Raw genomic sequence first — 24,555 nt, forward strand, 5'->3', positions numbered from 1 at the left:
AAAAAAAAAAAAAAGGATCGGCCCTGTATTAGTATTTAGTTGAAACACCTTTAGCTTTAATTGCAGCCTTTAGTTTGTCTCTACTAACTTTACATCTAGACTTTGCGATATTTGCCCACTCTTTTTGCGGAACTGCTCAAGTTCAGTTCAATCCTCTTCATTCTTAAGGTGGGTGATTCTTTTCTATACCCACTGTATAGAATGTTTAATTTATTTTATCAAGATAAACTAAAAATAATAAATATAGCCCTGGCAACTAGCTGAAATACATTTAAGACATATATAGTTATATAGTTATCTATGATAACTTTGGGAAACATCATGTATTATTTTAACTTGTTAAAAAAAATTTGTTCAAATGGTGGAATTCCTTTAAACTTAAATCAGTCAATCAATTCATCAATCAGTCAATCAATGTAAAAAAAAAAAAAAAATGCATTCCTCTGTGTTGAGCAAGCGCTTCTCTGCTGTCTTCATGTGCTGTCGGAAACTTCCTATTTCCCATTATGAAGTTGTGATCACGAGCTCGTTGCATTCTTTACTGTTAAAAATAATGGTTTGTGAATGTTGATGCTTAGCCTAAATAATTTGATCGAGAGCATCCCCTCCTCTAACCATGATTTGTATGTATGTGTATTCAGAGCCAGTGAGCAACGGACTTTCATAAAAATAAAAAAACTGTGTTAACGTGCAATAAAATAATGTCATGAATCAGTAGACAGTAGACAGTGATGAAACGCATTTGAATGTGAGTCCGCTCTGCTCCACATGTCTGTCTGGGATTAATCTGACTCTGTTGTGCTGCTTGAAGATGAAACATATGTTGGTATAAGGCTCAGAGTCCTTCATTTTTTTTTTTTTTTTTTGTGCCAGTCTGAGAGTCTGACAGTATGCCACATGTTTACATGTCAGCCGTTGCTACACTAGAGACTGTCGTCGCAGCTGCTCCCGTTCTCTGCGTGTGTCTCACATTTTACCTTCCCAGCATCCCCTCGCAGCTCTTTCTTTTGACAGAGCCTCTGTATCCTATACACAATGAAAGGCCCTTTCACTTGATACAGACTATTTGCTGCTTGTTCAGGTATTTGATAGTGTCTGTGGCCTACAGGCATTCAGCAGATAGAATTTGATTTCACAGGATGGGTTCTTGATGCACAGCTCTGCCTCTTTGGTTTTTATGCAGCCATATTCTCTCCGTCAGGATCCCTATGGAGAAAAGGTATTGTTTTTATCATCCAGCAAATTGGAATCTCATTCCCATATTCCATAATCGAGTAAGACTGTGGTGATTTGAAGACAGTTGTTGATCAAGGTTATATATTAAAGTAATGAGACACGAGAGATGATTTTTTTATTGCCCTTATTCTTTATCATAAGTCATGTTTTACTCTACACCATGATAACAATCATCGTAACACAGTGCTTCAAATGGATTATAGCTTTTATAAAACTGAATGAAAAAATATATCAAGGTTCAATCGATAGTTACATTATTATTATTATTATTATTATTATTATTATTATTATTATTATTATTATTATTATTATTATTATTAATAATAATAATAATAATAATTACAGCAACATCAATAACAATAATAATATTTGAATATAAATATAATTTATGTTATATTTATTAGTAGGAGTTGTAGTAAATATAATAACATAATATCATAATTGTTGTCTTTTAATTTTGTCATATAAAACATTAATCAATAATATTTATATATATATATATATATATATATATATATATATATATATATATATATATATATATATATATATATATATATATATATATATTCAGTGGTGACTGTCAGTTAATGTACATATACGTAGCAGGAATGTACAAAAAAAATTAAGACGTTATCAAATAGACAATTAACACTACTAATAATAGCAAGTATTATATTTTTTGCAATCAAACTTATAGCAAAATGTGTTAGTTCTGTTGTTGTTTCAGGGTTAGCATTATCTGGGGTCCTCTGAGAGTCAGCATCATCTCTTCTCAGGTGTTCTGGATCCAGACTGGAGCTTGTATAAATCCTAGTCACGGCAAAAGAAAAAAAAAAAAAAGAAAGAAACAAATACAGACATAATTAGTGTAGCTGCTGTTCCAACCAATCAAAATTGATTTGTTTAACCCAAGCTAAGAAAAAAAGAATGTGCATTTGATCAGATATAACTGCAGTGCAAGATTATGAGATGCAGTATTTAAATGCTTAGCCAAAGAGATGTGTTTTAATCTAGATTTAACCAGAGAGAGTGTATCTCCTTTAGTGGACTTCGTTATCCTAGGAACTACCAAAAGTCCAGCGTATTGTGACCTTAGAGAGCGTGATGGGTTGTAGCGTGGTAGAAGGCTAGTTAGGTACGCAGGAGCTAAACCATTTAGGGCCTTACAGGTAAGTTATAATATTTTGTAACTGATATGGAACTTAATAGGTAGCCAGTGCAGAGACTGTAAAATTGTGGTAATATGATCATATTTTCTTGACCTGGTAAGGACTCTAGCCGCTGCATTTTGGACTACCTGTAGCTTGTTTATTGAAGATGCAAGACAATCACCTTTCGTAGCTTGGCAATGTTTCTAAGATGGAAGAAATATTGTTTTTGTAAAATGGGAGGTATGATTTTAAAAAGACAATTTGCTGTCTAATATAACACCCAGATTTATGACTGTAGAGGGAGTAACAGTATCAGTCTAGTTGTAAATTATAATCCAATAAATTCTGTGTACTTTATTTTGTTCCAATTAGTAATATCTCTTTCTTATCCAAATTTAATAGGAGAATATTATTGTTCAACCAATATTTTATATTAACACATTCTGTTGGCTTAGATAATTTAGAAGTTTCATCTGGTCTCGTTGAGATATAGCTGAGTATCATCAGCATACAAGTGGAAACTAATTCCGTATTTTCCAATAATATTACCAAGGGCAACATATATATTGAAAATAGCAGAGGACCTAGGACAGATCCTTGTGGCACTCCATACTTTATTATTGATAATTGAGATCACTCTCCATTTAAATAAACAAAGTGTTAGCGATCGGACAGGTAGGTAAGCCCTTGAATTCCCTTATATAATTGCACTTTTTTTATATAGTCCAATTATTAACCTTACAAATTTGGACATGATAACCTGTGGTTCAGTTAGAGAGAGTCATCTGAGCTGATTCAGTGAGGAAGTGATTCAGGAATTCTGAATTGGTCAGTATTATTTGTGGCACCCTTTCTTTTTTCCAGTTATTTATTTTACCTCTATAAAAGTTATCAGTGGTAAATCATATTATATTATAGATGAGTTAATATCATGTTGAGGTTTAATGGAAGGTCAGATAGATATCCAGGTGTGAGTGCACATATTGCCTGTACTGATTTGGCATCACAACATGTCTTGTTATTTATTCACAGAGCAGTTTAATAAGCATTCACACTGTGCCTCTGTAATTGTTCACATTTTATGAAGGTCTTGGCCAGTTATTCTGGTTTTGATGTTTTCTGTATCCTGGCAACATCAGCAAAGTCCTGTTTCTCACAGAAATAGATTTAATTTATCATCAGCTGTTCAAATCCATTTTTTATGGTTTAATTCAGGCAAGTCAAAATCAGATTAGCTAGACTTGTTTGTTTGCATCTGGCTTATTTTAAAGAATCTTTATGAATCTTTTTTTTACATTTATATGTTTATGTATAATCTGTCCTTTTTCCTCTTTATCACCTCACCATGTCTGAACAGGCATAGTTTCTGAACACCAAGCAGCATCTATGCTGTGTATATGCATTTAGTCATTTTATAATACATTCATTTGTCTGAAAGAACTTGCAAAAAGAACTTGGATTTTGCATCTTAGTTCCAATAAATTCACTTCAAAGTTACAGTATGTTTCCATAGTACAGTTAACATTTACCCCAAAAGATGAAAGTAAATTTGATTCCTCACGAAATAAGCACTTTATGTCTTGTGCTCTGTCAGATCGCATGAATAAACCACTGAACCTCTGAGACAGAAGTACAGCGTCGTATTCATTTTAAGCGAGTACTGAGGGTTTGTGCACCTGTGAAGAGAAAGAACTCTGTCCCAGAGGATCTGATGGGAAATGAGAGCCTCCAACAGAAGTAAAATGACGTCATTTTTGAACAGTGTCAGAAGTAATCTGCTCTAATGATTTATCTTATGAAGATGGGCAGAACACACATGAACATATCTCATACCGTCACCAGAGCAGAATAAAGACGAGAGGCTTTGTGGAGTCTATATGGATTTGTTTTAGTAACAATGCCCTGTAAAATGATAATTCTGTACTTTAAACTTCATGACTACATAACTACATGTCTGTAAACTACATGAAATCAGTCAAAACAGACAATATTTGTGTTTGTATTGCATGTTTCTTGTCTTTGTGCATGCATTGGTGCATGTTTTTCCAAATCCAGTCCAATCAAATCAGTCCAGTTAAATTTATTCTTCCTGATTTTTTTCCTAATTTCACATCCTGTTAATGACAGAAATGCATCGTATTGTGATTTTAAAATGGGTTTAAACTGCACTTTGTTTTAAGCTCTGTACTACTTATTAACACTAATGTTGTATAAAAATAAAATGGCAACGTTTGGTGTCAATACATTTTTTTTAAACACTTTTATTAAGTAAAGACACATTAAACACCACTGTGTTCAAAACAAGTTCTATCTTCCTCACTGAGCCCTCTGTTCCTCTTCTGTTGTATAATGATGACTGTGAAATGGTTAATCCACTAGGCTCTAAGACCTCAATCCACAAATTGGGATTCATCTATTTCACTCTTAAATGTCTTCCCCCAGAGTGCCTTTCAAGTCTTGATTCTCACTTTCTTTTGGCAGTGTATAAGGCAGATGATGCCAAAACGTATGGTATAGATGCTGTCCTGAAGTCAGTTGTTGATGATATCAATGATTTGGAAACAAATGGTGTGGAAGTAGACACGGCTCACTTCAAAGGCACATTGAAGGTTTGGGTTGCCCAAATTTGTGGGGATAATTTGGGGCTAAATTCAATCCTTGGCTATACAGAGAGCTTCTCTGGAAATAGTGTTTGTCGCTGGTGCCACGTGAAGAAACTTGTCATGAGAACACAAACAATGGAAGATCCGTCACTGCTTAGGGATAAGGATGGCCATCTTTCAGATCTGGTGCAAAGTAATCCAACAGAAACTGGCTTAAAAAGACAGAGCGTTTTGAACAACTTGAAATACTTCCATGTGACAGAAAATGTAGCACCAGATATTATGCATGATATCCTTGAAGGAGTAGGTGCATATGAAGTTAAATTGGTATTAGGCTCTCTCATCTCTCAGAAGGTAATAACCTTAGACCAGGTTAATTACCGAATCACAAGCTACGATTATGGCTTCTGTGAGTCTTCCAACAAGCCATCCACAATCCGACCTCAAGAAATAAAAACACCAGACAGTTCGATGAAGCAGACAGCAGCACAAATGTGGTGCCTGTTAAGGCTTCTTCCTTTGATGATAGGAGATCTAATTCCAGAGGGAAACAAATACTGGGAGCTCTTGCTGCTTTTGTTGACCTGTATGGAATATATTTTTTCTCCATCCTTAACAGAAGATGCAGTATTATTTCTCAGACATCTTCTTCATGAGCATCACAGCCTTTTCCTGGAACTCTTCCCTGATAGACATCTAAAGCCAAAACATCATTTCATGCTGCATTATCCAGGTGCCATAAGGAGACTGGGCCCTCTGATGCACTACTGGTCCATGCGCTTTGAGGCCAAGCATGGTTTTTTTAAAAGGCTTGCCCATGTCACATGTAACTTCAGAAACATTTGCAAAACAATGGCCTTCAGGCATCAAATGTTTTTGTGTTACAGTCTTTTGTCTGATCACCTATTTGCACATCACAAAGAACTTGGTCCTGGTTGCACTACTCCACTTGCTTCCATTGAGGGATTTGATCAAGTCTGCCACAGATTTGAACATACTCCATCATTGACTGAAGTGTATATACCCTCTTGGGTGAAGTGGAAAGGGACAGAATATCGTCCAGGAATGACCCTCCTTGTGTCTCATTCTCCAGATGGTGAACCTCAGTTCGGAACAATTCAGAAGATTGTGGTTTTTGAGTCTGTCATCAATTTCATTGTTAGGAAATGGGACACAGTAGGATTTGAAAGACACTATTTTGCATGCTGCGTAATTCCCACTACTGTCATTGACTCTATTGATGTTGACTCCATTGATGATTACCATCCTCTCCATGTAGTGAGGTCATACAAGGAAGGGGACAGCAACCACTATGTGTCCATGCGCTACCGGCTGTTTTAAATGTCCCCTTTTTCAACTTGAAATTCCAAGGACAATTTTTTTTTGGACCGTTTACACACCTGTACAGACTTTTTGGAGATGCAACCATTTTTTCCCCTAGAAAGCTATCTTTAATTCACCGTATTTGTGTTTTACAATGTTTTGCGTAAGTATATGTAGAATATATTATAACACTACACTATTTTAGCTAATTTAAGCTAGCATTGAAGCACTGTTGTGTGTAGAATAAACATCAATATAAAAAATGCATGTCATAATTTGTAGCTTTATATTTGTTACAAGAAATGAAACCATGTCCATGTAGGTAACCCTTTTTCCATGTACTTTTATAGGAGCCACAACCAGAACAGATCCAAAGTGGATCAGCTTCCAAAACCTCCTGTGGACCAACAATGTGAAGCAGAAATTCAGATGTCAGTGGAGGAAGTGCCAACATTTGTATGTGTTGTTGTCTTTCTGTACTTCAAATTAATTTACATAAAATCATACACATTCAGGTGCAACACAGTTTTGTCACATTTACTAAAATTAACAGTGGCTTTACTAATTTATATATGAGTAAAAACAAATCAACTGTCAAATGTGAAACTTTGTAAAAGAGATTTTCACTAGTGTTAAAGGGATATTTCAGCAACATTTAGTCAATTTTTTAGGATCTGCGGCTTGAATAGTTTGCTGCTTTGTCTTTTACAACAGAATATTTCTGAGGTCCTAATGAGCAGTGTCGAAGGCAAGGACGTATTGGCCAGTCTTGAGAAGAACACTTTATCCTTAAATCAGCGAAGATGCATGGTCAGGATACTAGTTTCACACCTTATGAATCGCTTTGGAGAAAAGTATGTATGCATTTGTCCATGATAAAAAGTATATTTTATTGCATATACATTTTTGCAAAAGGAAGTGAATTTAGGCCAAATTGTTGCATGAGCTCCCATAGTGGATTATGGCCAAGTACACACTGTAAAGTTGCAGGAGTGACAACTACATTTAAAATTAGAATTTCTGTAAATGCAGTTGTCGCTTCCTGCTATTTTCTGGAGTCAGTCCTGTTGTAGAATGTGGTTGTTGCTCCTGTAAATTACTGAACTGTGTCTGTACATAACAGTACCAAGCACTTGAAGGTAAATTACAACCAAATGTAAACATTGTGTATGAGTCCTATGTCTGTCTAATGCTGGAATTTCTTTCATGTCTGTATTGAATTGATGTGTGACTTTCTCCTGAATTCTTTTTATTATTATTATTATTATTATTATTATTATTTCTAGCCCATCCTCTGAGCAAAAGATGTGTTTGGCTGTTTCTCTGGTTGAGCAATATCCCTGTCTTAAGGACTCCCAGGGTAAAGGCTATGTGAGTACAACTTTCTTATTGCCACATTTCTAAAGCTTTTCATTTTAAAAGGAAAAAATTGGTCTATGGTCTTGTTACATTCACAGGATACTATGGATTTGCTTGAAGCTGAAAACCTTATTTGGAAAGTGAAGAAAATGAGTAGCGCATTCTATGGAGCAACTAAAAGAACTTGGTGATGGAAAAAATGAGATGAGAACAGAATATATTTTAATGCTTTTGCTTTCATTTATAAAACATTTGTGAGCAAATGCAAAAACATTGAAAAAATATTTATCCTCCTATCTCATATTTTTTCCATCACCATGTTACTTTAGGGGTTCCATAGAATGTGTTTTTCATTATCTGTGCCTTTCCAAATAAAGTATTTAGTTCTGGTCACGTTCCTACAGGATACAAACTAGGGTTGTGACGGTGAGGAAATTTTTCCACTGGTTAATCGACACTTGACAACACCAGTAATACTGATATCACCGTGGTGGGGGGTCGTATGAATCTTAGTTTGAGTTTTTCCTCTTTCCCTCACTTTCCTTTGCTTAAATGGCTTGTAAAAGCACCGTGCACATTTTACTTTCACTTTTAGCGGCTATTCGGCATCAACTGCTTTGATTCAATTTAAGCAACAACAAAATACAACGTAGAACGTAGAACTTTTATTAACAAAACGAATAAAAATACTCCATGCTATATGCCTAATATAAAAGAACAAATAACTTTTATAGTACCTCAAATAACACAAAGTTTAAATAGGTATAGATACAAAACAAAAAATCAGTAATGAATGAAGAACAAATAATTATGAAAAGCAGAACGTTTATTATCTAAACAAATAAGAATGTTTGGAGAAAAGGATGGCATAAACAATCATGTAAAATAATAAAGAAGAAAAAAACAGTTTAAATAAAATAAAAATCAGCAATAACTGTGGAACCAAATAAATGTGAATAAAAACTACTTTTATGTTTTAAGGAAGCATGGTTCAGCCCTGGACGAAGCCATCGTCCAGCTACTGGATTTCTGGAGGAACGCTTGCGAAATGTCAGGAAGAGAACCCGTCGTGAAAACTGCACAAGCCGTGAGAAAGAGGATTCTCAAGCCATAAGCAGCACCTTGGTTATACCAGGTAAAAATTTAAATTTGCTATCTTTTACTAAAAGCAAGTATTTATTATTTTGGCAAATATCCTTAATTTTGTTGTTAAAATTATATTTATTTGTAGAGCCAAGTATTTCACCTGACAGAGCAGTACAACTTGCAGAATGGCTTAAAAATAATATGTGGCCAGCTAACCAAGTTGCAGATTACATGAAAGAAACAGCCATCCACAGGGCTCAGTGGATAAGAGCTAACGGGACAAAATCTATCGAGGAAATAACTTGTGAATTCCCTCGACTCCTTGATACGCCAGGCATGGTAGGTCCAAATCTGTTCATCTTTTTCCAGAAAGTCTGAATTCCTTTTGATGGTCATCAGGATGGGCGATGTGGCAAAAAAATAAACATGTTTCTTGTAGGGATATATTTTTAAATAGGGATATTAGTTTACCTGTACTGCTCTGGAACACTGGAAGGCTGAAGACAGAGCATTGCCTTTTAATTTTTTTTTTAAATAAGTTAATGCCCTGTTGATTTCTCATTTTCAGATTTCACAAGACTTCTCTGTATTATTCCCCGACCATGCAGAGAGACTTTTCCAAACTTGGAAAATGAGTTTCAAAGACAAAATCCTTTGCTTTGCCAGCCAGGAGAAAAAGGCGCAGGAGCTTCTCCAGAATTTAGACAGTTTGTCTCCAGGTACAGTTGTGAATGCAAGAACTGGTAGTTATTCATTAGAATAATGATGACAAAATAATTAATACAAAATATTAATCTGCACAGAAGTCCAAAGTGACGTTGCACTCAGGCTGCTTCCTGTAATACTGCCCACCCCTGTCTACAAAAAAGGGATGAAAATGTTCAAACCAAGCTTGGAAGAAAATATCAAGTCTTTCATTGAATTCAAGCATGTAAGTAATTTTGTATTGGACACATCACGTGCAAACCATACTAAGAGCAAATTAAAATGGCTAAACATATCAAGTGTTTATAAAGTCACTGTCATCAGCATTAAATTCTTTATTTGTCATTGCTTAGAATCAGAAAAAAACTCCAAAAGCTATATACAGTGGCAAGAAAAAGTATTTGAAACTAGAGGTCGACCGATATTGGATTTTGCCGATACCGATAGCTAGGTTGGACCACACTGGCTGATACTGATAAATTAACCGATAATTTAAAAAAAAAAACTGTACTTGTCACAGACACGCCAGGCTCCAACACCACCCAATCACAGCACGCGCCATCACCTGAGTACTAATCACACTCACCTGCTCCTCATCTACCTGCAATCTCCCCAGCACTCAAAAGTCACACACACACACGCAGTCACTGTCCGGTCTCGTTCGCAACTAGGTCTATACCTACCTGCTAACTCTAAGGACTAACCATATACCTGACTTACCTCTCTCCGGTGATCTCCAGTGTGCTCCTGTTCCCATCGTGTGTGTGTGTGTCATCTTCCTCCATCGTCTCAAGCCACCACTTCTCGGATCATCCCACCTTCCAAGACACCAGCACCGTATCCTCACCCATTGGTTCACCATTGCTCACCTTCACCTCTGCTTGTGTCAAATAAACATCATTCCCTGTCATTTTCAGTCTCCGGTCCCTGACTACCGTAACAGAAGACCGGACACAGACCGAGCGACACAAGCATGAGCCTCACGGACCCCTTCCAGGACCTCTTTGACGCGTTGCGTCGGACGCTCACCAGCATTCCATCACCCCCTTCACCAGCGAGCACTTACGGAAACAACACCACCTCTTCCTCCCCTACCGTGCACGCCATCCCCATGGCCAAACCGGCGCCCTTCTCTGGTTCGGCGGAGGAATGCAGCGGATTTCTCCTCCAATGCTCGCTGGTCCTGGAGATGCAACCGCACTTGTACCCCACCGAGCGATCTAAGGTAGCCTTCCTAATCTCCCAGTTGCAAGGTAAAGCTCTAAAATGGGCCAATTCCATTTGGACCCAAAACAATTCTGTCATCCAGTCATATTCAAGCTTTGTTGACCACTTCCGAGAAGTTTTCGGGAGACCTGCCTGGGATTCATCCATTGGTGAGAAACTTTATAATTTAAAACAAGGAAAAATGACTGTCAATGAATATGCTCTTAAGTTCAGGACTCTCGTGGCCACAAGTGGATGGAATGAGCAAGCCTTGCTGACCACCTACCGTCAAGGATTGGATCCTTGAGTGCGGTTGCATCATGCTGCATACGAGGAAACCATCGGGCTTGAACGCTTCATTCAACTATCCATCCGCTTCGCCACTCATATGCAGTCGTGCCTCGAAGAGCACCAGGGCAAGTCACATGCCAACTCACCCCTCTGCCGTCCAGAGACCGTCAGCTCCCCAGAACCAGCCCACAAACCCATGCAAGTAGATTCCACTCGACTCTCGATGACTGAACGGCAAAGTCGGCTGGCCCAGAATCTCTGTTTATACTGTGGATCTCAGGGGCATATCATCTCCCTATGCCCCGTCCGCCCTCCTCGTCCCATGTTGAGTGCCGTTTTCCTTTCCAAGTATCAGATGAAGCCACTCACCACTGTTGTGACACTTACTGCCGCTAATGTTTCCCCTCCAGTCCATGCACTCCTCGATTCTGGGTCAGCCGGCAACTTCATCTCCGGCACCTCACTACCACTGCAACGCCGTCAGCCTACCAGATCCATTCAATAACTGGAAAACTGCCAAGCAGGAGACAAGTTCGCCGTGGTGTCGGCCCTCTGACCCTCCAGATCAGGCTGCTTCATATGGAGAAGATCCATCTGCTGGTTCTGGAGGAATCCACTGCTGACGTGATTCTAGGGCGCCCATGGTTGGAGCAGCATAATCCGTTAATCTCGTGGAGGACCGGCGAAGTCCTGAAGTGGGGCGATTCCTGTTTCCAAAGCTGTCTGTCTGGACTTCCGGTTGCATCCACTCCTCTCCAGAACCACTGCCTGTCTATACCACCTCCATTGAAAGCCCAGTTGAAAGACAATCGGTGAATATCCCATCATGTTACGCCCCCTTCAGTGACGTCTTCTGCCCCAAACGGGCCTCCAAGCTGCCTCCACACCGGCCATGGGACTGCGCCATAGATCTGCTTCCGGGTGAGCCAGTGCCAAGGGGAAGGATCTACCCCCTCTCCATCCCGGAAGAGAAGGCAATGGAGGATTACATCAAGGAGGTGCTGGCGCAAGGCTACATCCGTCCATCTACTTTCCCTGCTGCTTCGAGCTTCTTTGTGGAGAAAAAGGACGGAGGCTTGCGGCCATGTATTGATTATCGCTCCCTCAACAATATCACTGTGAAATTCCGCTACCCTCTTCCTCTCGTCCCAGCAGTCCTGGAACATCTCCGTGGTGCCACTGTCTTCACCAGGTTGGACCTCCGCAGCGCGTATAACCTCATCCGAATACGTGAGGGAGACGAGTGGAAGACAGCCTTTATCACCCCTACTGGTCACTACGAATATCTTGTTATGCCGTATGGTCTAGTTTACGCCCCCTCCGTATTCCAGGATTTCATTCATGAGGTGCTCCGGGAGTTTCTCCACAAGGTCGTCCTAGTCTATATCGATGACATCCTCATCTACTCCCGGAGCCTAGCGGAACATCAACGCCACGTTGCGGAGGTCCTGCAACGCCTGGGAGAGTTCCAACTCTATCTTAAAGCAGAGAAGTGCTCCTTCCATCACCCCTCAGTGCAGTTCCTTGGCTACAACATCGATAACAGTGGCATCCGGATGGAAGAGGGGAAGGTGGATGCCATCCAGAACTGGCCAACACCCACTACCCTAAAAGAACTCCAACGATTCCTCAGTTTCGCTAACTTCTACCGCCGCTTCATCCAAGACTACAGCTCCATCACCACTCCTCTCACCAGCCTCCTCCGAAATAAACCCAAGTTTCTGTCCTGGACCCCAGCCGCCACGGAGGCGTTCAATTCCCTGAAGGAGGCCTTCACCACAGCTCCCCTCCTGGTCCACCCCGATCCCGATAGGCCATTCATCGTGGAAGTCGACGCCTCCACCAACGGGGTAGGAATGGTGCTCTCCCAGCAGCAGGGGAATCCCAGCCGTTTCCATCCATGTGCCTTCTTTTCCCGCAAGCTCAACCCGGCGGAGGCTTATTACGACATCGGCAACCGCGAACTCTTAGCCATCAAGTTGCCACTTCAGGAGTGGAGGCATTGGCTGGAGGGAGCCAAACACCCATTCCTAGTACTCACAGACCACAAAAACCTTGAATATCTGTGCATGGCCAAGAGGCTTAACCCCAGGCAGGCTCGATGGGCTCTATTCTTTACCCGCTTTAATTTCTCAATTTCCTATCGGCCCGGATCCAAGAATGTCAAGGCTGACGCCTTATCCCGTTGTTACACTCCTGAAGAAAACCTGGAGGAACCGTCCCAGGATGTAGGGAATGCGCCATCTTGAAGAGTCCCCGTCACCTACCATCTGGCAAACTCCTCCCTCTGCCCGTTCCTAACCATCCATGGTCACACCTAGGGATGGACTTCATCACAGACCTACCACCTTCGAAAGGCTGCACATGTATTCTTGTAATTGTTTATAGATTCTCTAAATCATACCGTCTTATTCCTCTGAAGGGACTACCCACGGCCTTGGAAACCGCGGAGCTGATGTTCAACCACGTCTTCCGGTACTTTGGCATCCCTGAGGATATAGTTTCTGACAGAGGTCCCCAATTCATCTCCCGAGTCTGGAAGGCCTTTCACTCCCTCCTAGGTGTGGCCGTCAGCCTGTCATCTGGATACCACCCTCAGTCGAACAGGCAGACGAAGATGAAAATCCAAGAGATTCATCGCTTCCTCCGTACCTTCTGTCACGGCCACCAGGACTCTTGGAACCAGTTCCTGGGGTGGGCCGAGTACGCACAGAACTCCCTGCGCCAACCTTCCACCGGACTCACTCCATTGCAGTGCGTGCTCTGCTACCAGCCCCCGCTCTTTCCCTGGTCAGGTGAACCCACAGACATACCATCCGTCGACTACTGGTTCCGAGAGAGCGAGAGGGTCTGGGACTCGGCCCACCATCAGCTACAATGGGCCCTACGTAGACGCAGGTTGACGGCCGACCTTCACCGCTCCGAAGCTCCAGCCTACCAACCAGGACAGAAGGTCTGGCTGTCAACCCAAGACATCCGCCTGCGTCTACCATGCCGCAAACTGAGTCCCAGATTCATTGGCCCATTCACCATCGCAGAGCAGATCAACCCAGTCACATACAAGCTACACCTCCCTCCTGAGTATCGTATCCACCCGTTTCATTTATCACTCCTCAAACCTCACCATCCTTCTGACTCCCTCTCCACAGAGCCTGGCGTAGCCGCAGCCAAAGCCCCCCTCCCACTCATCCTGGACGATGGTACTGCCTACGAGGTTCGCGTGATCTTGGATTCCCGACACCGTGGTGGACAACTCGAATATCTAGTGGACTGGGAAGGTTATGGTCCAGAGGAACGCTCATGGGTCCCATGCAACAATATCCTGGACCCGAACCTGCTGGACACCTTCCACACCAATCACCCTGACAGACCTGCTCCACGGGGAAGAGGAAGACCACCACGACATCGGGGTCCTCGGCCCTCAGGAGCGGGCATGGGGAGGGCGGTACTGTCACAGACACGCCAGGCTCCAACACCACCTAATCACAGCGCACGCCATCACCTGAGTACTAATCACACTCACCTGCTCCTCATCTACCTGCAATCTCCCCAGCACTCAAAAGTCACACACACACACACGCAGTCACTGTCCGGTCTCGTTCGCAACTAGGTCTATACCTACCTGCTAACCCTAAGGACTAACCATATACCTGACTTACCTCTCTCCGGTGATCTCCAGTGTGCTCCTGTTCCCATCGTGTGTGTGTGTGTCATCTTCCTCCATCGTCTCAAGCCACCACCTCTCGGATCATCCCACCTTCCAAGACACCAGCACCGTATCCTCTAGGCTTTTTCCTAAATTCCATTTTATTTCCAAATTTCGTTATTAAATTTTCTGGATTCTGTTTTTTTTTTTCATTTTAATTTTACTCCACTCCTTTTTAATAGTTAAATTAAAGTTTCTTAATCATAAAGCAAGTCTTCTATCTGCGTTTTCTGCATTGCGGAAAACATAGGGCCCTACATTTATCCCAGCACAATGTAAACTCTCACACTTTAACTGCTTATATTCTTGAATCAGTAAGTCACTAAAAGACTTTGTGATTATCTAATCAAAATAAAAGAGCAGCGCTTGAGTCATAGGAGAACTCCCCGGTATCACACACACTCCGGACGCGTCGCGTTCAACTCGAGCAGCGGTCTAAAATGGTTTATTTATTCACCAAATGGACACAAGTTTATTTCAAGAATGAACAATGAGGCAAAGAGAAATTTGAAATTCAGTGTTTAAAAAACGATAAATCAGTCGACCTCTTATTTGAACCCTTTGGAATTAATTGGTTTCCTGCATTAATTGGTCATGCGATTTATATATTTCCTATTATGCAAACACAAAAGGATAGTCCCCCCCCCCCCCCCCCCCCCCCACAAACCTGTAAGACCTTTGTTCATCTAAGAAACACAAATGAAGATATATGTAATGAAATCTGAGAAGTTTCTGTCCCTTCATTGACAGCCTACTCAACTACCACTTTCAAGGCATCCAGAAAATGCTCACTTTGGCTCCATAAAAAAAAAAGACCTAAAGCACCATCAATGTAGAAATTAATTAGTGAAGCTTGAATACAGCCATCCCTCTTCCTCTGCTTTTGTCGTTGTTCTCTTGTGAATGCGCATTGGAGATTGATGTGGAAGTGGAAAAAATTTCTTTCACTTGAAAGTTGAAAGGTAGTTGAGTAGACTGTCAATGGAAGAACAGAAACCCCTCAGATTTCATTACGAATATTTTCATTTGTCTTCCGAAAAAACTAAAACAAAGGTCTTATGGGATTGAAACCATGTGAGAGTGAGGAATTTTAACAAAAATATTTTCATTTTTGGATGAAGTCTGTCTTTTAAGATTATAATTTATCATTATAATTATTTATGTCTTTATTGAACATCCCATTACTAAGAGTAAAAACATTCACTGATTATCAAGAAGGAAACACAGTGTATTAAAAGAAAGGGAGAGTGAACTCATTGAAAATTATGATTACATTTTACTTTTGTCTTCTGTGAAATATGTAAATATCAAACTTCTGAAGCATAGTATTAAATGGAAAAAATATGATATTTTAACAACACAAAATCCTAAACTCATGAAAATTACAAAACATAAAAAGTTGTGGACTATCCAGGCAATAACAACAAGATTAGCTCATTTACATGTTTAATGGGTTGTTCAATAAAGACATGAAAGCTGTATCAGCTGTAAGTACCTACTTGCATCCAAATCACAGCTGTTTTAATATAGACTGATATTGTGTGACTACTTGTCACTATGTCATTATGTAACGCAAGAAAAAAAAGATTGATAAAGGCATGTTCTGTTGTAAATTACCACTGGGAGACCACTAACATTTTTAATTGCCTGTATTGCTTTAATAGAAATAGACCCCCCCCCCCCCCACCACCACCACCAATTGTAATACACATTTTTTTGCTTGACATTGGGGGTGAAAACATTTATAACATAGAGAAGCTATGTGCACTAACTAGCATTTAGCAGTCTAGCATTTAATACTGAGCAGGACTCTATAGCCTAGAAGCCTCAGAAGGACTGGACTTGGACAGACTCAGCCTTACTAGGAATCAACCTTCCATTTGAGAAGCACCCTATAAAGACTGAATGATTAATTATGCAAATTAATGTAGAATGTAATTTGAGTCAACTCCACGATATATAAAATATTAATGACTGATTTTGTTTAATAATGCTGCATTTTGATATAGTGAAGTATAGTGAGTTGTATGTTTTTAACATTTTTCTGTTTTTAACAGGTTGGGACCAACATGGTTGAATATTTGAAGGAGGCAGAGCTCACTAAACCCTTCCCCTTTGTCCTTGGTCTTGGGGAGGACAGTCAATGCCATCAAGCCTTTGTAGTTGTTGGCAAACAGGCACTGCATCAAAACACACTCCTTGGTGCTGTGGACACATGCTTTAAACTTTTTTATGTTTTAGACATCCATTTCCCGAAGCAGTGTGCACCAGTGTGGGAGTTTTTGCAGACTGTTGTCTACAAACTCCCAGGAACTGAATCTCCTTCTGTAAGACTGCTCCGTGGATATTTGTCATGTTGAGCAGTACTGGAACCATGACAACTAACCCTTTCTAAAATGTTATGCAAGTTTATATTAAGAGGAAAGTTGTCAGACTAATACATATATCTAAAGCATTTTACTTGTATCACTTTGTTCGTGTGCCTCTTTGTTAAACATACTCTCTAAAAAGTTATGAGTTTATATTAAGGGGAAAGTCATCTAACTAATATATATGAAGCATTGTACTTGTGTCTTATACTTGTGTATATAATGTAAATGTTTAAATCTAAGCTAATTTAATTTATTGATATTTATTTTTTTATATTTATAAAATGGAAGTTGTATTTATATTTTATATGCTGTTTTATTGTTCATTGAGCATGAAAAAATATCATGCTTTTTTGCTATATGAATTATATATGCTTTTATGTCTTGCATTTGGATGTTCTTTATTAATAAATCTTCACCTTTTGAGTTATTACTGTTTCTTTTAGTGATTCTCTGTGATTTTATTATTATTATTATTATTATTATTATTAATAAACCTATTTCAGGTTTGTTTTTTAACCAGCAATGTAGTCATTTTAATCAATAATGGAGTTAAATAAAACAACCCAACAAGTTGGGTCAAAGATTTAACCCAACCGGCTGGGTTAAAACAACCCAACGCTGGGTTTGTCCATATTTGACCCAGCGTTGGGTTGCCAAAATAACCCAAGTTGGGTTGTTTTAACCCAGCATTTTTTTAGAGTGTATAGTTAGACTGATTGATTTGTCCTTGATGTATACGTTCTGTAATGTTAATAAAACAGTACACAACCAGTGTTAATGTTCACTAAAACTGTGCGATATGGCAAGAAATGTGCACTATATTTCAGCCTTTTGAAGGTGTTTTTCGATCAGTATATTGATATGTATTTCCCTTATGCTGTGCTGAAAATCATAATTCTTTGATCCCACTATGGCATTGTAAAAATCTCGTTATGCTAATATTATCAACAAATCTTGTTTTCTTTCAATTAGCAAAAGTTTTGTATTTCTTTTTTAATCTGATTGATCATAAGACTCATTGCCAAAAATATCCATAAATAATGTTTTTTTCTCCCTTAAAAACTGAGGTGAGACCATTGAGGCCTATGGTTAATCAGTCAAAAAGAAATACAAAACTTAGAAAACAAGATGAAAAAAAATGTTGAATCCAAGATTTGGTAATAACATAGTTTAATGAAAGATTTACAAGTAATGTTTGTAAGTAATGTTTGTGTGTGTGTGTGTGTGTGTGTGTGTTGGGTGTATCTCGCCCAGCCAAGGTGTTCACTACTTTAGGATCCTGATGTAATGTGTATTTTAATCCTTGAGTAAAACCCTCACAACCTGTTGTAGTCAGACAACTATCTATTTGCAGTGAGTTAGTGTGCCAGGAGAATAAGAAATAGAATCTAAATATTTTTTTTTTTCCTGCAGCATCCTTTCCAAGCAATTCAATTGCAAACATCTGAGGAGTTCATCCGTCAAACCCACCCATTCCCATCCTTCTGTAGGAGATTTTATGAACGTTGTGACTTCACCACTTGAATATTCTGTTTGAAATTGTAGCATGTGGAATTAGCATATGGTTGAGTGATAATGTCAGTGTAATGAATGGTTTTCAATAAAACCACTAAAATAATGATACTGAAACCTTTAACAGACAGCACTGCTGGCGAACTCCTTATTTTTCATCGTTTTATGACAGCTTGTTTGGGTAAATTTTCAGTTCAGGCCTTCCCCGCTGAGGAAAATCAGATTTACTCATGTCCCATAGGCCTGTCTTTAAAGTGTGAGGGAAAACATATTTTAGTATTCTCCTCATTTTTGTTCTAAAGCTGCCCTGAACAGCATCTAAAGACATCAGTTGAGTTAATTTAGACTGACTCTAAGCAGGACTGCAGATAATATGAAGTATAAAGCCAACAGGAGCCACTAAGCATATATTTAACTCTGTACTGATGTTGTTATATGCTTATAAATCCAGCTGTCTTCTCTCTTGTCCAACCTCTTTTCTATGCATACTTTTCTCAGGTAAACAACAATTCAAAAGATTGAGCATGGTCAAATTTGTTTGTTTTTTAATGTGTAGGAAGTTTCTAATGCTCACCAAGGCTGCATTTATCTCATCAAAAATACAGAAAATACAGTCATATTGTGAAATACCTTTGCAGTTTAAAATAGCTGGGGTTTATTATATATATATATATATATATATATATATATATATATATATATATATATATATATATATATATATATATATTTGTATTTGAATATATTTAAAAGGTAATTTATACCTGTGATGTAAAGCTGAATTTTCAGCATCCTTACTCAACTCTTCGGTGTCACGTGATCCTTAAAAAAAATTATAATATGCTGATTTGCTGCTCAAGGAACATTTCTGAATATTAATGCTTCTCTACCGACTCCAAAGTTTTGAATGTTAACATTTACTTATTTCCATACAAAATGTACATTTATGTATGCCAATCAGAAATTACATTAATGCTTTTCAAATCCAATTCAATTCCTAAATATGAAATGGGGTTGCAGATATGATGCAGAGTTGCAAATTTGACTTCAAGTAAACAAGAAGTAATGGAAGAATTCAAATGAACAGACGTTCAAATAAATTTAATGTAATGGCAGTAGGTCATTTTTGACTATAGAAGGGACATTTCTCAATACAAACTATGAATAATGGCTTGACAACTTCTGAACATTTAAAGAAGTTTAAAATGTCTTGGAGTTGGTCGATCTTAAGGCTTACACGCCGATTTCTGCAAATTGAAATTCAGTTGATTCCACTTCTTTTAATTGCAGTTCAGTTTCCAATATATAGCTTCCTGTGAAGTTTGGCAAACTCAGATTCCAACTGATCTATCGAAATAGTGCTGATTCTTAAATACATATATTCAAATAAAAAAAAAGATACAGTTTTATAGTAATTCACAAACATGAAGTTTCTAAAACATTTTTAGTGGATAAAGAATGACCACTTATCATTCTCCCTCATTGACTGAATGAAGAAGCCTGAGTTCTCATCTGCATTCACAGCCCAGCATGTCCTCTGCTGTAGTCTGGGACAGGAGGGCAACATCATTTCCTGTCCCTGCGTTCCCTCTCTTTCTCTCTTTCACAGTGTGACAGCCATGTCTCTACGTGTCTTAGCAGCTTCGCTGATAATCCTCACAGCTTTAGCAGCCCCAGTCCGTCTCTCAAAGCACTAACACAGACAATTCAACACCTCCAGACTCCAGCAGAAACATGGCTTCATTCAGGATTAGACCGCCATGTTTGTGGACTCAAATAGGCAGCTTTCTGGACAAAGATTAAGTCTAGTGCCGGGTTAGATTACAGTTAATGGAGAATGCTTTTTAGGTCAGGACAGAGTTCAATCTGCCATAGAAACCTATATCAGATGTCATCAAATAAACAGAAGGCTTAATGGAAAACCAACAGGAGGCTTGATGTAGCTCTTAACACACTACGGATTGTTCAAACTATTCTATAACAGCCATAGAGATTACGATCCAATCAATAGACATTACTGAGAAAGCAATTCATTATTTGTGTTTTTTTTTTTATCATCTTATGGATGATACAGCAGCTTCTACAACTGCCTTTAAATATATATATTGCAGAATGCTGAAATTAAAAAAAAAACTATAGCAGTATATTGATAATACTAATATAACACTGATTCAAAACAGCATTTGATTGCTGACTTACACTTTATGGTCACACAGAAATACATAGTTATTTTCCAAAATATCCAATGTATATGTATTTTTTTTAAATCTCAATTGGATAAAAATAACGGTGACCTGACTTTAAAGGATCCATTTAACAAATTTGGTGGTATAGAAAATCAGGAATTGTTCAAAGCAGGAAGTGAGTCATGATATTAGTTACACTTTGACCTCTTGGGTTTGTGTAATAAATATAGTAGCGATACACACTTTTCAAGTTTTATGCCAATTAGACAAAGTCTGGCTAGTCATCTCCTACTGGTAGGTTCTGTAACTACACCATCTGGCAGCAAAAAGCATATTTTGTCTATTGACTGGTATTCAGTAAGCATGTATTCTGACCAAATACAATATGTTTTTAGAAATGAGCAGCTGTAAGCAAAGATGTAATTCTGGGAGTTCCTGCCACAGCTGAGCAATTGAGAATGCTTACAGAAAATCCTTTCTCCGGGTTTTATATAGCCCCCCTTGTTTCAACCTTGCAGTGTCATTGATGAGCTCGACTCCAGACAGTAAACGCTGCTAGCAGCTGAATGTATTATTCTTCCTCCATTTGAGCAGCTATAACTTTTTTCCCCTGTGGTGAAATCTCACCAAACTTTGCATGCATGAAGGCTCTGCGGATAATTGACTTTTGTGTAATTTTGGGATCGATGGGTTGTATAATTGCCTAGCAACTAGCAGTTAAATTTGCAACATTCAGAATGTCAGCCTCACCACCGCATTTGAGAGAGCTGAAATATGTGTGTCTTCATGGGAACAAAATTTTTCCTGGGAACCTTTAAGGATCCTGAGGCAAAGAAGCCCCCGTGCATGTAAACAGCACATATATATATAAATCACAAATATTTCACCATAGTATAGTAGAAGCTTTCTTTGTGCCTGATTCTTTTACGTCATTAGTAAAGGGCTTGTAAAACAAATTAAACTGTATTTTTTTTTCTGTCTAAGCTATTTTCTACCAGAATAAGATGCAACCTGGTCTTCATGCAAAAGCCTGGATATGTGACTGGAGTGGTATGGATTACTTAAGAATTATTATGATGTTTTTATCAGATGTTTGGACTCTCATTCTGACGGCACCCATTCACTCCAGAGGATCCATTGGTGAGCAAGTGATGCAATGCCAAATTTATCCAAACCTGTTCCAATATGGCACTAATGCATCAAAAACTGTGAGTCTTGTGTACACTAAAGTTCAAAAGTCGAGGATGATATTTGTAATATTTTTGAAAGATGTCTCTAATGCTCTCAAAGGCGGCATTTATCTGATCAAAAATACAGTTACAAAATATAATCTATCTTTAGTGTCATTTTTAATGAGTGCTTCATGAATAAAAATGTATAAAAAAAAATAAAAAAAACACTTTTTGAACAGAAGTGGATGTAAAAATTGTAATATTTAGTGCCAAGTTGTACCAGAGAAATAACACACAGCTACACACCGAAGCAAGCTGTACTGTATGCAGAGAAAGAATGCAGTGCACTTTTAAACTTACTGTGTGCTGACTTTTTTCACTTTTCCCTGATTCCGTTAAATGTGAGTTGACATGAGCAGTCTTAGCCAGGACAGGCTCTTTTGTGATGAATGCAGATGTGGTTTCCAGTAGTGTAAAGTACCCAAGGAATCATCCTTTATTAGTGCACTTTAAGTCTACAGGAAAGCCATTTGTAACCAATTTTACTTCTGTAATCGAATGTTTTTTGGGGGTTTATGATATTCAACACAGAAGATGTAGGGCTGGATTTACAGATTGAGATTTGATTGGATTGTCAAAAGTGGCCGTTGCTTACCAGAATGGAGTCAGGTGATTGGAGAGGAGGGATTTGTTACATAAGCTGTAAAAGAAAGTCTTTTCAAAGGCAAAGTGATTTTTTGGAATAACATGCACTTATAAATTCTTCACAGTAAGACCAAGGAATGTTTGTTTAAGAAAGTAAATCTGGTCATTTTGATTTCATGATGAATTTAGGTATCATTTTAGGGCCTTTGTACTTGAGAGGTGCTGAAACTAAATACCCTTAAGTAGATTTTCAAAGGCAATCTATACACTTTAAGTCTGTTTAATTTTATTTTAACTTTCAAAGCAAAAGCAGGGGTCACCTAAGTGATCCAACATAACAATTAGAAACAGTACCAGTAAAACAGTAAATGAAATCCATTCCAGTTTGCAGTGTAATTGGCCACAACTATGATCATTAATCCTTGTGAAGAGACATCTCATCAGTCATACCAATATGAGTTTTTGACCTGAAGCAATTGCTTTAATTAATGCATTCATGCATTTTAATTAAAAACACTGACAGGTGAGCTTGACTTTGAGTTAATGATCACTCTTAAAGGAATAGTTCTTTTAAAAAATGAAAAACAGCTGAAAATGTACTCGACCCATGCGTTACAAGACGATAGATGAGTTTTGCCCTTTATTACAGCAGGTTTGGAGAAATTTAGCATTGCGTCACTTGCTCACCAATGGTTCCTCTGCAGTGAATGGGTGCCATCAGAATGGGAGTACATAACACCACAATAATCAACAATTATTCCACTCCAGGCCATCACTGAGTGCATTAACATGCATGTTCTTAAGCCAAATATGCTTAATAATACTAATATATTATTCAAATTTGATCAGTTAATGGTCAATGTAGCAGTGGTTGTTGGTCAGCAGCTGATGCTGAATTTAAAGTTGAACAATTTCAAGTAACAAGTTTCAGAATGTAAGTTTAGATTTAGTTCAATTTAGTGTGTCTTAGAAAGTCCTGACTGTGATTATTTTTGACTGGTTGTTCCTTTAATGCATAGGCGGAGTTTCACTTTTGTGAGTGGGGGGGCACCTACCAGCAAATGCGGCCTCGGTTGCTGTGTCAGTAGCAGCAGTGGAATTGATGATTGAAGTGTCAGAGTTAGAAAACTCCACACTTTTACTAGTGGGTTTATTAAAAAAAAACGACCAATGTCCATTTTGTTTATTTAGCATGTACGAAAGCGGTAACAGAAGAAGAGAGTCCACTCCCGTAACTTACCGCAATACTTTGAAGTCCGCCAAAATGAGCTTCTTTTTCAATATGGTAATTAAAAATAATTAATTCTAAACTTATTCATTATATCCACAAAAATGATAAGACAGGACAAATAAAATGAGAAAATATGAATTCTGTATTTATTTTTATTTTTCAAAGCACAAGACAGTGCCCCCCGTAGCCCCCCCCCCCCAAACTCCGCCCATGCTTTAATGAGAAAATCTCCACTCCCTCTTGATTTCATTAGTCTATTTTTTAAACTTTTGTGGAAGCCTATTTTTTTATATTTTATTGCAAGATACTTTGGCTTTTTAATTGAGTGAAATTCTGAAACTGAGTCTCCCCACCATACTTTAATAATTTTTCAGTACTCTTCTAGTAGATCTAGTAGTTTCATAACGAGAAATGAGTTTAACAATAAAATGTCCTGAAATTTACAATCGCTACAAAAGCTACAGTGTTATCTAAGCAGAAACTCTTTTTTTTTTTTGCCCAAATTAAAAAAGAACCTTGGAGTGTAAAAACACAGTGCATGGATCTACGAGATTCATAAATTATTTCTCTGGTTCATTCATTCATTGATAAGTGACTGTGGAAACGCACACTGTTTAATTTGAGCTTAGCACCCTGTCCTCTGCTGAAGAGTGTACAAAAGACTGACCTTCATTTGCTCAAATTCAATTATCATACAACTCAAATTACATTATAGAGTAATTATCCTCCTGTAAGCCTCCTTGAGGAACATGCAAAGATTTGACTTGG

The 24,555-nt window shown here is 38.5% G+C and overlaps 2 protein-coding genes across 6 annotated transcripts in view; both read left to right on the forward strand.

Annotated features, from left to right (window-relative positions):
* The window catches only part of b3galt1b (UDP-Gal:betaGlcNAc beta 1,3-galactosyltransferase, polypeptide 1b), a 146,127-nt gene that overhangs the window by 17,921 nt on the left and 103,651 nt on the right, over positions 1-24,555 (forward strand). The gene's annotated exons all lie outside the window — the stretch shown is intronic.
* On the forward strand, positions 1,885-17,464 carry LOC128020068 (uncharacterized). 2 transcript variants are annotated; one of them, XR_008185281.1, is made up of 8 exons: positions 1,885-6,772; positions 7,031-7,170; positions 7,603-7,687; positions 8,657-8,810; positions 8,907-9,100; positions 9,330-9,480; positions 9,565-9,692; positions 16,727-17,464. XR_008185281.1 is itself a non-coding variant. In XM_052606608.1 (8 exons), the coding sequence occupies exons 1-8, from the start codon at positions 6,653-6,655 to the stop codon at positions 17,027-17,029; spliced, it is 1,275 nt and encodes a 424-aa protein (XP_052462568.1). In that variant the 5' UTR covers positions 1,889-6,652; the 3' UTR covers positions 17,030-17,464. The 2 variants fall into 2 exon arrangements, 1 of the variants encoding a protein (XP_052462568.1); XM_052606608.1 differs by having other exon boundaries at positions 1,889-6,772.

Source organism: Carassius gibelio, chromosome A9 (genome assembly GCF_023724105.1).
Source record: "Carassius gibelio isolate Cgi1373 ecotype wild population from Czech Republic chromosome A9, carGib1.2-hapl.c, whole genome shotgun sequence".
NCBI classification, from domain to species: Eukaryota; Metazoa; Chordata; class Actinopteri; order Cypriniformes; family Cyprinidae; genus Carassius; species Carassius gibelio.

What these genes read in the sequence shown, in the direction of transcription:
- LOC128020068 (XM_052606608.1), top strand. Translation starts at nt 6,653, where the DNA reads ATGTACTTTTATAGGAGCCACAACCAGAACAGATCCAAAGTGGATCAG. An exon ending in ATGAATCGCTTTGGAGAAAA is followed by an intron (nt 7,171 to 7,602) that starts GTATGTATGCAT and finishes TATTATTTCTAG; the next exon opens with CCCATCCTCTGAGCAAAAGA. An exon ending in CTTTCATTGAATTCAAGCAT is followed by an intron (nt 9,693 to 16,726) that starts GTAAGTAATTTT and finishes TGTTTTTAACAG; the next exon opens with GTTGGGACCAACATGGTTGA.